Source organism: Osmia lignaria, chromosome 1 (assembly GCF_051020975.1).
Source record: "Osmia lignaria lignaria isolate PbOS001 chromosome 1, iyOsmLign1, whole genome shotgun sequence".
Classification (NCBI taxonomy): Eukaryota; Metazoa; Arthropoda; class Insecta; order Hymenoptera; family Megachilidae; genus Osmia; species Osmia lignaria.
Window position 1 is genome coordinate 9799399 of NC_135032.1, and position 19091 is coordinate 9818489.

The following is a 19091-nucleotide window of genomic DNA, read 5'->3' on the forward strand; positions in this document are numbered from 1 at the left end:
AAGATGAAAATAATTAGAATCTTTCTTTTCAGAGCAAAAGGCAAATTATGTTTAAAGATATATTTAAAAAAATATTTACTCTACGTATTTTTAGAAATTAATCAACGAAAATCAATATGAGATAAAAAATGAAATGTTCGAAAAAATGGGAAAATAATTTAATCTCACATTGAAAAAAGGAGTTGACAGAACAACAAGCTGACTAATTAACGAATAAACTGCAAACGATTAAAACTATTGAAAAAGTTTATGGAAAGAGAGAAAAAAAGCTGTACTAACAGCAATTTTTTATACTTCAAGCTTTTAAAATGCACGAGACATGAAAAATAAAGTGATTACATCTGTTAGCTGGAATAAAAAAGGAAAAAAGAACATTTCGGGCAGAAATGTAAATTTGATAACCCTCTCAAAGATACGTATTTTTTCATTCAACAGATGCTTTTTGTCACCCTACTTCGAGGGGGAAATTTCAAACGACGTGGTTTTTACGGCTAAAAAAAACTTTGCCGACGAAATCCAATGGAAAGCGTTAGACGAAAGCCCCGCTATCGCGTTTCAAACATTTATGGCGATGAAACAATGCTTTGTACGAAGTCGAAAAGAAACCATTTCGGCGACTTTCACGACACAAAGGAACACACGAGTTTCTAAAAAGCATTCCACTGGGAAACTTTCAAACCTGTTTCAAAGAGAAAAGCCAACAGAAGAAGTTGGAGCCATCGGCAATACCTCGACGAAAGATACATTCCTTCGAATCCTGTAATTTTTCAATAATAAAACTTTTACTGCTATCCCTTTCCATTTCGTTTTTATACTGTTTCCTTTAATGGAAACGTTGGAACATGATGTATTACGACGAATCTAAGCCAGAAATAAAATTTCTAAAATGAGGCTATTAAAAAATTGTATATCTCTCTTAAAGGAAATAAATCTTAATTTTAAAATTTAAAGAAAACTATACGAGACAGAAATTGAAAATTTATCTGCACATAAATTAATGAGAATTATTTAAAAAATTGATCATCAAAGGGATTAAAAATTAAACCTCGTTCAAGGAATTTGAAATTGAAAAATGAAATAAGTTGCAAGACAGGTGTATAACGCAATCAATTAATATCCCAAGATATTAGCCAGGGATAATTTTGAATTCTTTATAGGGGATCTTCGTTTCATGCAAATTTCACGGTAAGACACTGAGCAAACAGCATCGTTGGCGGTCATGGTGTCCCGTTGAATTTATTTCCACATTCTGCCCAGTGAAGCGTTAATTAAGCTCTGAAAGCACAGCAAATATAGCGGAACACAGTCTCGAGAGAACGTGGAGGGTTTTACTAGAGAGGATCGAGTTTATTAAGGGTTTCATATTTATTCATCTTAACGCAGGATCAAGCATTCCGTGTATCATTAGAATATGATTGAGAAAGATTCATAATTCTGATCTCTGACTCTGGTTGAACGAGGAAACGAGAAGTTAGGGTTCTATGGTAAATGGCGAATGGCGTGACTGCACCCTCCACTCGTTATGTTATTGTTACTTGTTTTGGGGGGTGAAACAGAACGTCTTAATGATGGGAAATGAGTTTAGGAAAACGAGCTCCGTTGATAGACTTTTATTACCACCTTTCTACCTGTTTTATTCATTCTGAAGGGGATGATAAAGGGTGTTAATAATAATTAACACTTTGCCTACCGGAAGCCTATTAACCCATTAAGGATTAATGCTACTTTTTCTTTCATTTAGATCCCAATCAATCAAATACCTATTATTATAATAATTTCTTTTTGCATTTTGAGTTTTGTAGATTTGAAAATAATTTAAAATTTAGAAAATGTGAAAAAAAAGATTTAAAATTAAATTTAAATTATTGCTATCTGTTTGCTTTTGTCAATTCTAGACGGAAACACGTTATCGATGACACAACTAATTTTTGAAGCAAACAATTAAAATAAACTGGCATGCGTTTAAAAGCCAACACCGAACACGCAGAATATTATTCCTCGTATTTTTTCAAAATCCACTTGACACGAGTTAATCCGAACCAGCTGCGTCCCAATTAGTAGAAAATTCTGATTAAGCGTCGCTGTAGCCTCAGTGGCCATTCTCTTCGCCCTGTAAACTTGAATTTATCTGAATTTTACATTTTTGATCCACTATTTTATTCGCGTGATAATTGGTCTTCTAAATATATAAAATTCCGGAATTTTATGCTCATTACGAATAAAGGATTTCTCCGGAATGTCGGCGACGCACGGTATTTAGGCTTTTGACTTAAGAACTTAAGACTTTCAACCCTTATTTTGTCAAAGTAGCAAAATAGATAGATTTACCACCCTATTAAAATAGAAACTTAGAAATTTTCCTATGTTCGCTCCTTCTTCGCACTATGTTTTCCTATAAGTACCAAGGATCCGTCCGGAAGGTCGGCGACGCACGGTGCTTAGCTAAATCGTTGCCTCAAACTTTCCCACGATAAAAGTAACTCTAAGGAGCATTCATTCCGAGATACATACACTGATTTTACACTCGAACGACATTGAAGAGACTCGGAACAAAACTCACGAAAGACTTCCATCTGACCCAGTGTGTGGGTTCATCGTTCGGTAAGTTTGCACGAGATCTTTTCTTCGTGCAGAAATAACCATACGGCAAATAAAGGTCCGAAAACGTCTGGAAAGTCGCCGGTTTTCCACTCTCTTTTTCCACCGTCGGTTTTCAGAGGACGACAAATTTCCCTCTCGTCGACACTTCGAATGCCCAGCTACACCTAGCCCGTGTATAAATCATTCATTGACGCTCCCTGCTGAGAAGAGGGATCAGAAAGGGTCTGTTTGCCGTGGAACGGCCGATAAGCCGTCCCATTTACACCACTCGTACTATTCGCCCTGCGCGACGACACCCTGGCTTCATTTATTTAAAAGAACCGCGTTGATAGGCCGCGCGAATACCGATGAATTCGAACGCGAGAACGACTGAAAAATTCACTCACCGAAACGAACAAAGAATCCTGTCCGCCGTTGAATTATGGTGCTGGTCTTGTACGAATCACAATAGAGCCACTGACGAAAAGAAAGTGGGTCGAATTCTGTTGAAAGACGAGCCTTTGCTTCAAGACTCGCAGAGATTTTAACTTTTAAACCTCTGTTATTCTTTATTTTCAGTGTTTGTTAAAAATTTTTATTATTTAGTTTATACGAGAATATCTGAACTCTTGGGAAGGTAGGGAATTCAGGATATCAGCATTATCCCTGGGAAAGATTGATTTTCCCATATTTTTCTTCCGTAAGATTAAAAACAGTACCATCATTCATTTTACCAAAACTAATTATTCCTAAGCTGGATACATTCTTTATCTAAATGGAACGCGATTACGAGGATGTTACAGGAGGTATGCGTTGCTTGTGGCAGTGTCGATTTATTGGGTAATCGATTCCCCATAATTCGACTGATTTTATGGTGATCGGGTTGTAAATTCGCCGTGCAATTAAGGCGTTGAGAGACGGATATTTGTGCGAAGATGAATACACGCGGAAGGGGATGAAATATGGCTTGCTGTTAAATTCCTGATGCAAAAACGAATCCAGGATCGCAGAATAATTTCTGTTTCGCAATAACGTAACTAAAATTTTTAGTAAACCGAAATTTATACATAGAATGTTTTAATTAGAAATTTGTACATATGTGTAAACAAACAACAAACTATTCGACTGTTAATTTATCGAATAAACGTAATAAAAACGGTTCATTTTAATTAAAAATTGCCTGGCTCGAGCCGCAGCTGGTTGCTGCTTGTTCTAGCATAAAAAAATCAATTGCTCCTAGCTAAATCATTTTGTTCATTACTCGGTTCGCTCGACTTCGCTGAATTTCATTCATTAAACCGATACAATTTCACTCTTTCAATCCACGATTAATTCATTGGATTGAATTTATTATCAAACAATTAACTGCCAAATCATCGTACAACGTTATTATACTACTTTCACAACTTTCTTTTATAACTTTCATGCTCTTAACAAGGCTGTTAAAAAATGATTTCTCCTCCGACTGTTTTATACGATCTCTATCTCATACCCTTTTGTTCGAGTACTCCATAAAACGGGGAAGGTAAGGAATTTTACTACACCGGCAATTAATAAAAAGCCCGAAGTGGCACGGTAAATTAATGATTCAGCACGCAATCGTGGAAATTGAATCAGATTAGAAGAAAGTTACGATTCCCCGGGAAATATTTGACGGGGAGTAAAGTTGAACGACGCGGTTTTTAACGAAGTCGAATCCACGTTGAATAATCTTTTAGCAATATTAATCCTAGATGGATGTTCGTCGTTCAACGATTTCAAAGTACCATTAAAAAAAAAAGAAAGAATTCTACGACTTCTTCGCATTCGTGGAAACAAATAGGGAAAAAAAGATGGAAGGAAACGTGAATCGTTTGCTAGTTGGCTGACAGCTTATTAAAATGAAATTTGTAGCCTATTCCCCCCTCTATACAACTTTGCCTCTCTGAAATAATTTCATCCGCAGCGATACGCCTTGCTTCCGTTCAAGGATCCCGAAGGATTCATATTTTTTGCTCTAGTCCTATCTTCTCCCAGGCAAACGGTAAATAAGTGAAAGAAATTAAAATAGGAAAAAAGAGAACAGTCGAGGATATCTTCCCTGGAAGAGCAACCGACTTCCCGGAGGGGATGGTGCTCTTCATTTTCGCCTAATGCGAGTCGAAAAGGGCAAGATAAACGAGCAAAAATCGGAGAGAAAAATGTACATTTCGATTACAGTAAATTGATAAATATGTAGGTACATATTTAGAGAGTCAAAGGTCTCCTGTTTCCACTTTTCTTCCTGTTTTCCATTGCTTTGAGTATATCTTTGCCTTTCTATCTTTCAACTCATCGTTCATTTTCTCTCCTCTCTGCTGTGCTTTTGAGCTTTGAACTGGGACTATATAAATTACTGTTTTTCTTTTTTATATATTTAATGAAAAACTGGCGAGGTTGGTATTGATAGTGGAAGACGAGTTGCACGGTCGAATTGAATCGGAAACGAGCGACGGAATATCGGAATATTTCCCGCCAGCATATCGATCATCCAACAGTTTGCCGAACAATTATTCTTCAAAGCCATTCGCAACGTACGAACATCTCTATCCATCGTTTCTACAAGTGTACCACAAGTGTCACCGCACAAAAAGAGCAGGCAAACGGGCAAACACGTGCAATCACGCGGATTAAACATCGAATCGCGCGTTTCGAGGCAAACACATCGGCGGCATACACACATGCTCTTTTCTCTATCGAACATCGAAGCAAGTACAAACATCTCGCTTTGCTGTCACCGATAAAAGCGTCGACCGATATTTCAACCAGCTTTTGCTCATAATGACTCGGAACCTCGAGTATCGTTCTCTTAAATATACCCGGAAAATTCCCTGTGGACGGAAGTGTATTCTCTCGGTGCGCCGTGCTAAGTGCTACTGATACTGTAAAATAATTGATTCACTGGAGTGCGTTCCTTTACGGGCAAGGCCACTTCCGGTTTGGACATGGGAATTATGATTCGGAGATTCTAGGATTCTAAAGTTCTAAAATTTTTAAATTTTAGAATTCCAAAATTCTGAAACTGAAATTCTAAAATTCTAAGGTTCTAAGATTCTACGATTCTAAAATTTTAAGATTCTAAGATTCCAATTTTCTAATATTTTAATAATCTAACATTCTAAGATTCTAAGATTCCAATTTTCTAATATTTTAATAATCTAACATTCTAAGATTTTAAGATTCCAATTTTCTAATTTTCTAATATTCTAATATTCTAATATTTTAATAATCTAACATTGTAAGATTCCAATTTTCTAATATTCTAATATTCTAATTTTCTAATTTCCTAATATCCTGAATTTCTAATATTTTAATAATCTAACATTCTAAGATTCTAAGATTCCAATTTTCTAATATTCTAATATTCTAATATTCTAATATTTTAATAATCTAACATTCTAAGATTCCAATTTTCTAATATTCTAATATTCTGATTTTCTAATTTCCTAATATCCTGAATTTCTAATATTTTAATAATCTAACATTTTAAGATTCTAAGATTCCAATTTTCTAATTTTCTAATTTTCTAATATTCTAATATTCTAATATTTTAATAATCTAACATTCTAAGATTCCAATTTTCTAATATTCTAATATTCTAATTTTCTAATTTCCTAATATCCTGAATTTCTAATATTTTAATAATCTAACATTCTAAGATTCTAAGATTCTAAGACTCTAATACTGTAAATAAAGCCAAGAGCTCTAACCTACTGCCAAAAAGCTTATTCACCCCAATGATCCCACTTCCCTCAAAATTTCAGAAGCGTTTGAGATTCATCAAACGCAACGGAATGAAACATTCACGACTGTAATTCTGTGATGAGACGAGGTCGAGTTAAATTCCCAGTTCCATCTCCATACGAAACAACGGTCCATTAATAGTGCACGAGTCACCATCGTTTTCATTGTCCCACCTTCATTCGGCGTCTTCCGTCAACGTCTCCGCTTCCATGCACGCTCGCGTTTCGAGAGGCGTACACACGGCCGTGTCTAGCCGGCACGCACCCTTCGTTGGCGAGGGTGTCCTAACAAGGCAACCCCGACACGTGTCTCCCCGGAGAAATACACCCGATTCCGTGGCTGTTCGAAGCGCGTGCGAGCGGAGAGGAATTTCGAGGCGAGCTTTGACGCGGTAACCGACTGCCCTCTTCAAAGTGCATTGGCTCGAGAACCGAAGCGTGCGAAAGGGTTGACGCAAAGCGTTTTGTCACGATACGTGCGTCATCTGATTTTTATTACAATCTATGCCTCATGACTTTTTATTCGAAATTTTCAACACCAATTTCAAGTATCTCTAAATTTCTTCCGAGTTGTGTAAAAAATTAAAAATATACTTTCTAGATTTTGCAGATTTTATTTTTGTAGCTGGGTGAGACTGAATTAATTTTACCAAAATAATTGTGATAGTAATTGTTAAAAAATGTCATTAAAATTTCATTGTAGCAAAGATTGAACAAAAATGACACGTATATGATAGCTCTCGGGAGTGACTAAAGTGAATGAAACGAAATACACGGTGCATGTGCACGATGACTTTGATCTACCGTCCAATTTTTTATTCCCCAACGTTCTTTCGAGGTCAGACCTTCATCCACCCTCTCGTGTTCATTTCACCGTCGCACGAAATCGCCGTGATTTTAACCCAATTAATTCAAATGACACGCTAACTGCTTCCACGAGGATTATTAATTCCATGGATCATAGGTATTTGCTAAGAATAGATCGTACACGCGATCATTACAACCTTCGGTCTAAAGAGCAAAATAAATTTCAGAACAGGCCGGGTTACAACTGAAAAATTCAGATTCGAGATTGTAGATTCGTTTAAAATCATGAACCAGTGACCTGAGCTCGTAAAAAATTTCTTGAGAACTTGTTTCGTGATTATACGACTAGTTTAACTTCAATTTAAGTATAACCGAGATCCAGTTACCGTGTAATTAGTCTATAATTAACAGTCTGTGTAATTAGAATAAAAGTTTGAAGGTAAAGTGGCTTATAATTTCATTCTGAAGTAGTTTGTTTCCATTTGAGGTTAAACGAAGACAATTAAGCCTAGGTAAGTTACCGTGAGCATTAGAAATAACAAAATAAAAATTTTCCTTCCATTTAAATTGCAAAATTTTTTCAAAATTTTGATAATCCTCGGATGGCGGACCATAGAAAGAGCCCTATTTCTAAATTTTACATTGCTCCTTTAAAAATGATTCTTCCGTTTTCAAAGTTTGTCTCACGATTGAGCCAAGCTCAGCTGTTGAAGAGTTAACAGTTTCCAAAGAATAAGGGAGCATCATTTTCAGCCGAGATATACGAGCTTATAATAACAGCATAAACGTGATATCCTGCTTTTCCGCCAAAATTACACCTATGTCGAGCTCGACTACAGCCACGTCAGTGTATAATGCCCATGGCGTGGGTGTCACCACCCCTCGTAATGTATTGTCAACATTTTTCCGAGAATAGTCCGTGAAAAGAGCGGGTCAGAAATTGTTGTGCGTGTAAGGAACGGCTTAAAGGGATCGTAAATCAAACGTAGCCCATTCTTTTCTCGTTTCTCCTACGAATTGCCTATAAAGTGTATTTAAGAATCGTTGGACGTTTCACGAAAAGAGGAAGTTCGTGTTCCAAACGTTGAAATATCGAGGAACAAGCTGATTGTACATACAAACTGGCATTAAACAGTGGAAGAAGTCGAGATACGATCGGACTTGTTTCAGAAAACGTTGGTATATTCCACTTGGAAGTTAACGAGATCGTTAATCATCACTAAAAATGTGTTACAAGCATTTATTCGCGATTACTTTTTATTTATTTCATTTTCATTTCTTCAATTTTATACCGTTTTGTTATAATGGGTGTACGAATTAATTCGGTGTTTTTAGTATTACGCATTCTTAATTACTATTCGATAATTACAGTTCATTTTAAAAGAAAGAAAAAGCGTTTTATAATCTATCAAGCGCTTTGGAAGATTTCAAAGTGGTTTCTTTTTATTTTCTGCAATTTTTCATTCACAGCCAGCTCACGAGGACAGGAAAGATTCATTAAAAGCCAGGGAACAAGAAACATCGACACGAAATATCAATCTCGAACCGTCGTTTTCTCTGTTTTTCCTTTCTTTGTTTTCCCTGAAACACATCGCGATAAAAGCTACCCTGTGTAAATAGAATTTTATAAAGAAAATTATATATCGAACGAAACATTGAAACGTAATTTACTGTAGCTAAATTCGTTTGTAATATTATAATGATAACAAAGTCGAGTGATAACAAGAGGAAAATGTTGAATGGTAATTAGCGTTAATGAATCTGAAAAGACTCCAAATGACGTGAATAAATATAATCTTTCGAAACGAACTCGAGCTTCGAATTGCTTGAAAATTATATTTTAACAATTCGTTTAATACTAATTCAATGATGATAAAGCCTATTCAAGATATCAAGTGCAATCAATACCGTGTTTTGTTATTCTAATTGCAAAAGCTGCAGCTGGATATCGAGACTAATTACTAAAATATTGGAAATAAATTAGCCCTCCAGTTTCAGTAGGTTCTACAAAATTAATCATCCACACAATAGATAACGAGTATAAATAAATAAATGATCGATAACTGATAGTAATTAATTAACACTTAAACAATCCTGAACAACAGAAAGCTCATTTTTTCATTCGGTGAAAAACTTTCCCTCATACAGTTTAAATTATTCAGCAAAATTTTCAACTGTTAATTAACAATCACCAATATGCGCATACAATTCAGAAGTATAAATATGCAGGATGGGGAGTTCCTCAATTTAAATATGAATTCCCTGGTTAATTATGTAAAGCTTCTCATAAGCGTAAAAATATCGTCACGAGAATCAGTTTGAATTTGTAAAATATTTGAGGGTTTCCATTTTTCGCCAGGTAGAAATTGCAGAACAATGAATATAGAATTCTACACTGGTTAAAAATATTCTCGAAATTTTGTAATTTTCTACTCGTTCAAATATTGAACTTTTTCCCAAGCATCCCTAATAGGAAAAATCCAGAAATTCAAATTGAAACGAGGTCCAAGCACACAGAAATTTGGAAAATGAAATTTTCTATAAACACCCCTAACAGGAAAATTTAAAAATTAGAATTGGAACGAGATTTAAGCATAGAAATTTAAAAATTGAAATTCTCCTATAAACACCCTCAACAAGAAAATTCAGAAATTAAAATTGAAACGAGATCCAAGCACAGAAATTTGAAAATTAAAATTTCCTTACAAACAACCACGGAAAAGATCAACAATGGTGACATTGTTGAAAGCACGCAATATCAGGTTGCAAGCTAATCGGTCATCGTCGCGTACGCGATTACCGAAAAGCAGCGGCTAAACCGGCTGGTTGTACATTTTATTAATCACCCAAGCGAGGCATGCCACCTGGTCGAGAGGCTACTCCGATATATATCGTGTAGCAGCCACGATGAGGTAATAAATTTCAGGCAATTACTCTCTCAGCCAGTCCGGCTGGTGCACGATGATGCATCCCTTCGCTCTTACACGCTTCCAGAAGCTTTTCTACGCTCGAACCAAGCCGTTTCTTCTTCCCCGGTGTTTTACGTCAGCCGTTGATTCACTTTTCTATTAAAACGAACGGTCTTCAAGATAGGCCGATATAGCGACGATTTATAGACGTCGAACATGAAGCCGACTGATCTATCGCCGATCAATAAAACGATAATGACGACTTTCTACATCGTACTTGATCCCATTGCGACGACAGGTTAATGAGCCAAATTACAAGTGTAATGAATTTATCAAAGGTCTACTCGTTTGAATCATGATTATGGTCTAATGATCAACGATAATGACATACTCTTTACACAGATCAATTTTGTAAAATATTCTGCATAAAAAAAAATGAATAATTTGAGAAATATTTTTTTTTGTACCGGTATGAAATACCTCAAGTTGGAATTTAAAATATTATTTCTTTGATATGAAAATTTAAAAAAATTGTACGTAAATTGCCTCGTGCAGTTAGCGAGTGGAATGCAGGAACAATTATTCAGAGGAGTAATAATCGTTTCATAATTCAAGCGAAGTTGTCCGACTTCTCAGATACAAGCGTAAGTTCCTCACGAGAGGAACGCAATATCCTGCGACTTGGAACAATATCGGGGTTAAATATTGGAGCATTTGTGTGCCACCTGTGGCGGACCTATTCACCTATACGTTACATCCTATAATCGGCTGCTTCGCGTATCCGATATCCGTGGAAACAGCCTTTATGATAAGTTTCACGTGCCAGACGAGAATTCTTTGAGAAAGTATCGCGTTATCCTTATCAAAGCAAAATCCAACTTAATATTAAGCATCTTAACTGCTAACGAAGATGGTCACAGTGTGCTTTACTTAATTCTAATCCGGTAAAAAGAGAATCGAAAATGCGGTACATTTAGAAGAAGAAATGAAGGAATCGTTCTTCGTATTTTTTCTTCGCTGCAAATGAAAAGCAGAAAGCGAAGCATGAAGGAATTATTACGTCGAGTTCAAAGAACATCGTACTACCTCGTAAAAGAGCTCCAAGATCGTAAAGCTAGCAAAAGGATTCAGAGGAGAAATTAAAGAATTTAAGTAAATGTAATGCCAGCAAAGGGGATAAAAAATCAAGTGATTTGAGAGAAATAAAACTAGGAAAGATATGAATTTTTCCTTTTTTATGAATCAGCTACGATACATTTGCCAAATAATGTACAAAACTGCTGCAACTTTATTTTATTGTTCAAAGATAAAACCTGAAGAGATACATCTTATGTTTTTACAACTTTACTGGAAGAGCTCATTAAAATAGGGTCATTTGAGAAAGGAAAATTGCAAGAGTTTTTCACGATTCGAAATAAAAATCTATGAATATATTTGAAGACATTTATTCGCCATTGTATTCCTTCTTACAAATCGTACGAACCGAAAGAAACTTCCTACCATATCATCATTTATCATTGAACACTGCTAAAGCTCACATAGAAATCTTCAGCCATCATCGTTCAATTCATCGTCCATGCAATTTCCTCGATCGATTGCATTTATATCGTTTCACCGGGGCACGAAGAAAACCATCGAACGGAGTTTCCATTCGAACGCGAATTTCCCTGTTATTCGAAAAATCGCACCGCGCGGCGAGGAGAAAACCACGAGCGAAATAAATGTAAGCCATCGAGGCAGACGACGGGAATAGAGCCGGGAAATCGATGTGCAGACAGTGGCTCGTTATCGAACCTTTTCCTCGACGTCTGACCGTTCGTACGATGTTCCTTGGCAAAGTATCTTTCCCCCGGACGTATCCGCCACCTAATACGATCGAGTGTTTCGCCGCGTTCTAACTGAACGAATTGATAAATCGACGGACGTAAGATGGACCGATAGGAGAAAAGAAATTGCCGTAAAAAAGGAAATCGAACTGCGGCTCTTTGACCATGGAATTTTTCGAAATTCCATTCACTTTTGTATGGAAGCTTTATTGAAAGATGATTAAAGATTGCTGCATTTCGGGGCAAATTTCAGCGATGCTTTTATGCAGATTCGATTGCTAGAAGAGAGAACATTTAAATATGCATGTTTGATCAAGAGAAATTATTGAAATTAAATTTCACTTTGAATGCAAATTTTATTTGACCTAGATTTTTATCTAAGGTAATGAAGTATAATGAAATTACTGTATTTTTGGAAAAATTTTGGCTTAAATTCCAATTTAATTATTAGAAGGGTTCTACAACTAATTGCAATTTAAATATATTATTAATTCAGATATTTGTTACTCAGAAACTGAATTCGACAAATGGAATAATAAATCAACGTATATCAAATATAAACAGATAAATGGACGAAGATGCTTCCTTTAATAGAATTGCATTAAGGATCGCACTTGCATTTAATGCACAGTGCATACTTAATGATGGTTTTATTGTATGATAACCTACAAACTTTAAATACCATTTCGAATCATTTAAATTTGGAATTTCTCAGATGAGTTGAATTTATCTGTGTGATATTCTACGTATGATATATTTGAATTTCAAACATGTGGATCAGTCGACGATGATTGTGAGCAATTTCGCTTAATCAGTTGACATCACCGTCGTGTGCTGATAAATTTATGAAACAATTTACATTTGTCGATAAACATTGACAATCGAACATTGTTTGCTCATAAATACATGTATGCTGCTGTCTAATTCAAACCCTTAAAATAAACACGATTCTATTACTATTGATCACAGATCACCATTGTAATTAAATTTCAAACATAAAAATAAAATAGAGGAGTGTGAATTTCTGTCATTAAAATAATAAATAAAATTCAGTAAAATGAATTTCAAAGAGTCTACTGCAAAATAAAAAAAAAAAGAAGTAAAATAAAATAAAATAAAAATTGGCAAATTGAAGAGGGAGGAGCAGCTCTGAGTGGCGAAATTTTTGGCACTGGCTATAGAGGCTCGACAAACGATTGATTTAAAAGAGGCCACGGTTAGCGCTTCTCAAAAACAGATAACGCTCAGGGTCGGCCTTTTTCCCGGTCTATGGTAATTTCAGGGTGGATGAAACACGTTTCTCGGAACAGACCAGACTCCACTGCATCGGAAACTGCGGGACGCGTCGCGACGCTTGGAAATATTGTGCTGGGGATTATTTACATTTCAAACTAGGGAGTCGAGGGACCGGCTCTGATGGGAAGCAATCCTTTTTTTTTTTTTTTTTTTTTTTTTTACTTTGGATTATGAAGATATTTCATTGAGGTTTGATTACGATGCACGTAGAACGAAACTGGAATGTATAATCTTCCGATCGAATGCAAAAATTCTACTGCAGAATTGTAGAAATATTTCAAATCCATGAAAAAATTACTGAAGGTTTCAGCAAAAAAGAATTTTATTTTTCCTTCGCTCGAAAATTAACAGAAATGTACTGGTGTAATTAGGTAGAGGCCAGGGTGGGTCCGGATTCCCAAAAATGTCGATCGATCCCTTTATTATTTTACAATTATAAGATTCTAAAATTTTGCAACTCGAAAATCTGAAAATTTCAGAATTTCCAAATTTTTAAGCAATTTGGCCCACCCTAGTACAATGCCCTAGTTACACCAATGCAAAGATGCCTGTTTGAAATTGACTCTGCATAATCTTACTCTAAGTACTTGTAAATCTAGCTAATCGAATTCTGATATCCACTTAATTCATTGAAATCTATTTCCTCCAAGTCTGATTAAATTGAAATTAGCCAGAGATCTAAGATGAATGTGGAAGTCAAGACCCCTGCTTTCGAGCTTAATCCTTAATCAATCCCTTCCTAGAAATCACGTAACAGTAGATAGCAAGTCAATTCTAATTAAATTTTCATAGAAAGCACAAAAATAATTAATTAAATGGATATTTGGAAATTTGAAATTTAAAGAATCTGATACTAATTTTTCTAAATCTGTGGAAAATTTCAGGAAACTTTAATACAAAGTTCCCAGAACACTCGTTTAGCGGATGAGTCCTCGTTATATCTATGAATAACCCTCTAATCTGAATGATAATCGATGAAAGATAAAAGATAACCGGAACAAGGGGTGTGTCTGAGGGGTTGAACCGTCGAAGAACCGCAAAATTGGTACGCATCACGTTTAACGAGTGAAATTAAAGATTTCATGGGGCGATAGGATCGTCTGATCCCTCTTGCTCGAGTAATTACCAGCTACCTAAGTCGCGCCCGAAGATTTCAGATATCTTTTAACGTCGACCATTACGGGATCATTAGAAAATTATCTATTAAACGACCGTAAAAAAAAAGGAACTTTAAACCTCGAAGAAAGTTTGAATCTCAATTTTATGGGTGATCAAATTATAAGAATATTGGTTGTTAAATAATCGAGCTTCCCTATAAAATTGTTACGAGCAATTTCATTAAACTTTTCCGGATAGCTTTTGGTTAAACTTCACCCTCGTAAAACACTGTGGTGAGAAGTGAACTCTGTGACAATTAAGACTATTTATAATTGCATCAATAATTTTTTAAGGAGAGTAGGAAACCTTGTCGAAGTCGAAGTATCTCGAATTAGAATGATTGGACCGTCGCGTCGCGTTGGGTTTTATAAATTTTTAATTCATCTAATTCTATTTAAAACATACTGTACCTAATTTTAAGAGGATTAAAATTTTAAACCTCGGTAAAGTTTCCTAGTTTTCTAAATTTAATTCCTAAAAATTTGGGAATTAAAAAATTTTTGAAGTATTCATCCGAAAACCAAAAAATCCCAAAATCATGCATCACTCACCGCTCAGGTAAAAATGGCTGGTGGTGTTGTACAGGTTGGTCACAATGGGCTTCACATTGTCGAAGGTGATCGTCTTCAGAAGATTATCCCTGAGATCCAGGAAGTAAACTCCAGGTGCTCCGGCGAGGAAATCTGGTTCCAGGGTAACCAACTTATTATCACTGAGTCGTAGCTTCTTCAGGTTCCTCATACCATCCAATGCCTTCTCCGATATGAACGCAATCTCGTTCTGATCGAGCTCCAATTCTCTGAGCGATGGCATCTCGATGAATGTACGATCACCGATCATTGCAATCAAATTGTTACGAAGGTCCAGCCGGATCAAATTCCTCAGACCGTGAAAACTGTCCGCTGTTATCACTTTAATCTGATTATCGAACAGCTCGAGTTCCTCTAACGAGGTTAAATGCTTGAATGCCTTATCGTACAGGGTGCTGATGTTGTTCTCGTTCAGGTAGAGGACTTTCAGTGAGGGCAGATTGACGAATGTGTCTCTGTAAATTGAAGGGGTAGACAATTTAGTGAAAATCCATAATTTGACAGAAATTCTGATGTAGGAAGTGACAGCTTGTGATGTTGAAATTTAATCAATGAGAAATTTTCCAAAGTGGAAAATATTAAATTTGGAAAATACTAAAATTGAAAATTTCCAAATTGGAAAATTCGCAACATTTGCAAAATAAATTGAAACGAATGCTGAGGTTATCCTAAGCTAATTTGCATTAGAAATTAAAAATTAAAGCAGTAAGCAACATTCATTATCCATGCTGGTATAAAATCTTTTCATCGCATAAATCGACGGAGTCTCATTGAAAATTCAGCTTCTTTTTTCTTCAACGATTCATTGAGAAGCCTCGGCGACCTTTTGTCGCTCATTCACGCGTTTGCCAGGGTGGCTGAAGCTTTTAAGCCGGCAAAAGTCGAGCGTGACACAATCGCGGATTCCAGCGTGCAGCATTGTTCGCGTTTCAATCGCGTGACTGGATTCATATCGAACCGTCAACGATCTTCGCGTTTATTTATGGTGTCGCAACGACCAGCACACCAGAGACCGAGATTGCCAGCTTTCCGCAATCGAGATCCACCGATCCCCAACACCCTCCGGCTATCTTGATAAGAAGCTTTCAAACGACGAGGGTGGTTTTTACCCCTTAATGTGTCGCGTATGCACACTTCCATCTTTTAAACCTTCTATGTATATTTTCTGAACGAGGCATTATCATCTTTTGACAGAGTTATTCTTATAGGAAGCCTAAATATTTATTATGAATTTTTCCTTTATTAATTTTTAAAAATCCCTCTTCAAAAATATAAAGGCTAGAATTTTAATTAAAAAAAATACTTCCTTTCAAATATTAAATTATAATATGAATCAAATATTAATTGTTCTAAAAAGTAAGGCACTGCTGAATCTTCTTACTTTTATTTAAAGAAACTTATTTCACGATTATCCAATGTACGATAATAGTGCAGAATGTTTGTTAGATAAGGCTTTATGCGTAGAATTAATCATTCTCCTCGCGTATTTGAATAATCATAACCGTATCATCCATGGATCCAGGTGTGGATCATTGTCGATCGATTAGCCAAACAGCCGATTATCCGGCTCTCAAGAGCCCCGTATCCCGGCGCTTAGCCGTCGAACGAGGCGTGTCTATTCGATTATCAGAGAAGCCCGTACAATTCAGCGAAACGATTTCACGCCACGAAATTCCAGAAGCATCGTGAACTCGCGGAATTCAATGGTAATTCACGTGTCTCGGAATTCCAACCGTTAAAACACTCTTCGCATACGTACGCTACGAACGCTTTCAGTTTACTCGACACCAGGCTGACTTTGTAATTGGGCATAATTGAAGGAATCAGTCGGAATTGCGAAGGGTGTGTCACTAACAAAGGAGTTCCTTCACATTTGAACACCATAAAAATGAAATACGTCAATGGGAAAAATAATTTCAGAAGTAGGAATTTAATACCATAAAGAAAACAATTTCTACTTTGAAAATAGTAAAATTTAATGATGATTAAGAGAGAAAAGTTTAATTTTCTATCGTAATTTCATTCGAAAGTTTCAAACATTTATGACTGAATGAAATATTCAAAGATAATGAAAACTAAACAATGATTAATTTTGTTGAAACTCATTCAGGTGTAATATTGCCAGATGAAACGTTGCAATTTATCAATTATTCAAGAACGAATAGAGCGTAATCCGAAAATTATCGCAAAATAGGAAAACTGAAAGTAGCCTGTAGTAGCGTGTAATGAGAGCAACATTCTGTAAATTTTCGTATGTGTACTTTTCATTTCGAGCTTTGTATGCAACTCCATGGTACATATTTTCTTTGTATATAATTATTTTAAGCGTAACAAGATGCTTGTTAAACACAGCTTCGTAACAAGCGGTTCAATATTTAAACATGCAAATAATTGGGAAACGGGTTTCAAGGCAGCAGCATCGAGAATCGGTTAATAGCAAACAAACGAATAATAAAAGTATTTTTTATATCCGTTTAAAATATTTATTTATTCACTGCAATTAATATATTTACGTTATCGTTGAACGGTTCGTTCGAATGTGTATTTAATTTCTACCTGACGTTCCTCGTTTAATTACTATTTATTTAAATAAACGTATAGAGTGTTTTATAAAAAGAACTTGGAATTTAATGATATGTAAATTATTAAATATTCTGTTTGAATGAAATCCGTGGCCCAATAAACGCGGTGCAATTTATAAAAATTAAACCCCGAAATTTTGAAACAAATTAAAAATTCAATTAAAACAATAACGTACCTGTTGATCTCAGTGATCCTATTCTCGTCCAAATTGATCATCGACAGATTTTTCATGTTCTCGAACGCGTGCATCCTCAATGTAGCGATCGAATTTCTGCTCAAATTGATCTCCCCGATCGTAGGTAGATTCGAGAACGCGTATTCTGTCAATTCTTCGATATTAGCATCTTGGAACGTGATGACATGCAGGTTCTTTAATTGCCTCAGCACCGGTACAGATATATAATCCAACCCATTCGGCGTTCTAACGATGAACTTCAATTTCTGAAGGTATATCTGAGAATTGAAGTAGGTCCAGGTTGGATCGTTCGAAGTGAAATGGTTGAGCACCACACAAGTAGCCTCAGTAGCATTTTTAATGGCGTTGCTGTCGCAGTAACAGTATATAGGTGCTTGTCTGCCTTCGATCACACAAATGTTCGACTCCTTCGTCTCCTTGGCGATCTTCTTCTTCCCGCGGGACCTCGTCGACGCGGATAAACCCGGGGTGAATAGCGAGGTCAACAGAAGTAATTGGAGGAAGTACGAGATCCACGGTAATTGCCTCATATCGGGTCTGGAACGGATCTGTGAATGAGAAAATTTTTCTCCTTCAAGCCTTCGTTCGTTTAAACTAACTATGAATTATTGATAAGACGAGAGAATATTATCGAGGTGCTAACACGAAGATGATGGGATCGTTAAGTTGGTGATAAAATGTTTCCTGAATATGAGATGATTCGCAGACTATTAAATTGAACATAGTGCATTGTCCTCGGTAATTAATTAGACGTTATTAGTATTCAATTATTATTAGATGATACAGAATATAATAAATTTCATATTAAAAAAAAAAAAAAATTTGAAGTCGTGGGGATTTGAACCCGAGCCCAAACCAAGAGATTTATTTTATTTTTGAATTTATTTATTGCAATTGTTATCCATTTCTCTGTTTCTTATTTTCTGGATCAAAACGCGGTCAAATAATAAACTTCGTTTAAAAGATAACTTCCTTGCACCCAAACCAACTATCCCACACATAGTACATAAAAATACTGACAGGCTACAAGTGGTCGCGCCTTCCGGTCGTGTTCAAAGGTTATCGAACGTTTCTTTGCGACGTTCCTTGAATCCCCGTGTTATCCCGGTGGAGGAGGACTGGATCAGCCCATGCTTCATCGGCGCAGAAAAATCTTGCCGTTAGCGGAGAAACGAGGAGGAAGTAAAGGCCGTGAAAAAAATGTAAACGAAAGTGGAAAGGGACGAAGGTAAGCCGGTAGAAGTGACGTTCACGGACGCGTGGCCAGGTGTGAGGTATACGCAAGCTTTTCCACCTGGCCTTCTTTTTTCTTTTTCTACCGCAAAACGAAGACGAGCCGAAAAGGGACAGCTCGCGAACTACCTTTGAAAAATTATCCTTCCGAG

General features: G+C 36.1%; 1 protein-coding gene across 4 annotated transcripts in view; it reads right to left on the reverse strand.

Annotated features, from left to right (window-relative positions):
• The window catches only part of Con (leucine rich repeat protein connectin), a 179577-nt gene that overhangs the window by 59302 nt on the left and 101184 nt on the right, over positions 1–19091 (reverse strand). For all 4 annotated transcript variants that reach the window (XM_034328294.2, XM_076693276.1, XM_076693281.1 and 1 more), the window contains 2 exons: positions 17686–18254; positions 14889–15382 (listed from right to left, as the gene is read on the reverse strand). In XM_034328294.2, coding sequence (XP_034184185.2) covers positions 14889–15382; positions 17686–18236 — 1045 coding nt within the window. In that variant the 5' untranslated portion in view covers positions 18237–18254. The remainder of the gene's footprint in view (positions 1–14888; positions 15383–17685; positions 18255–19091) is intronic.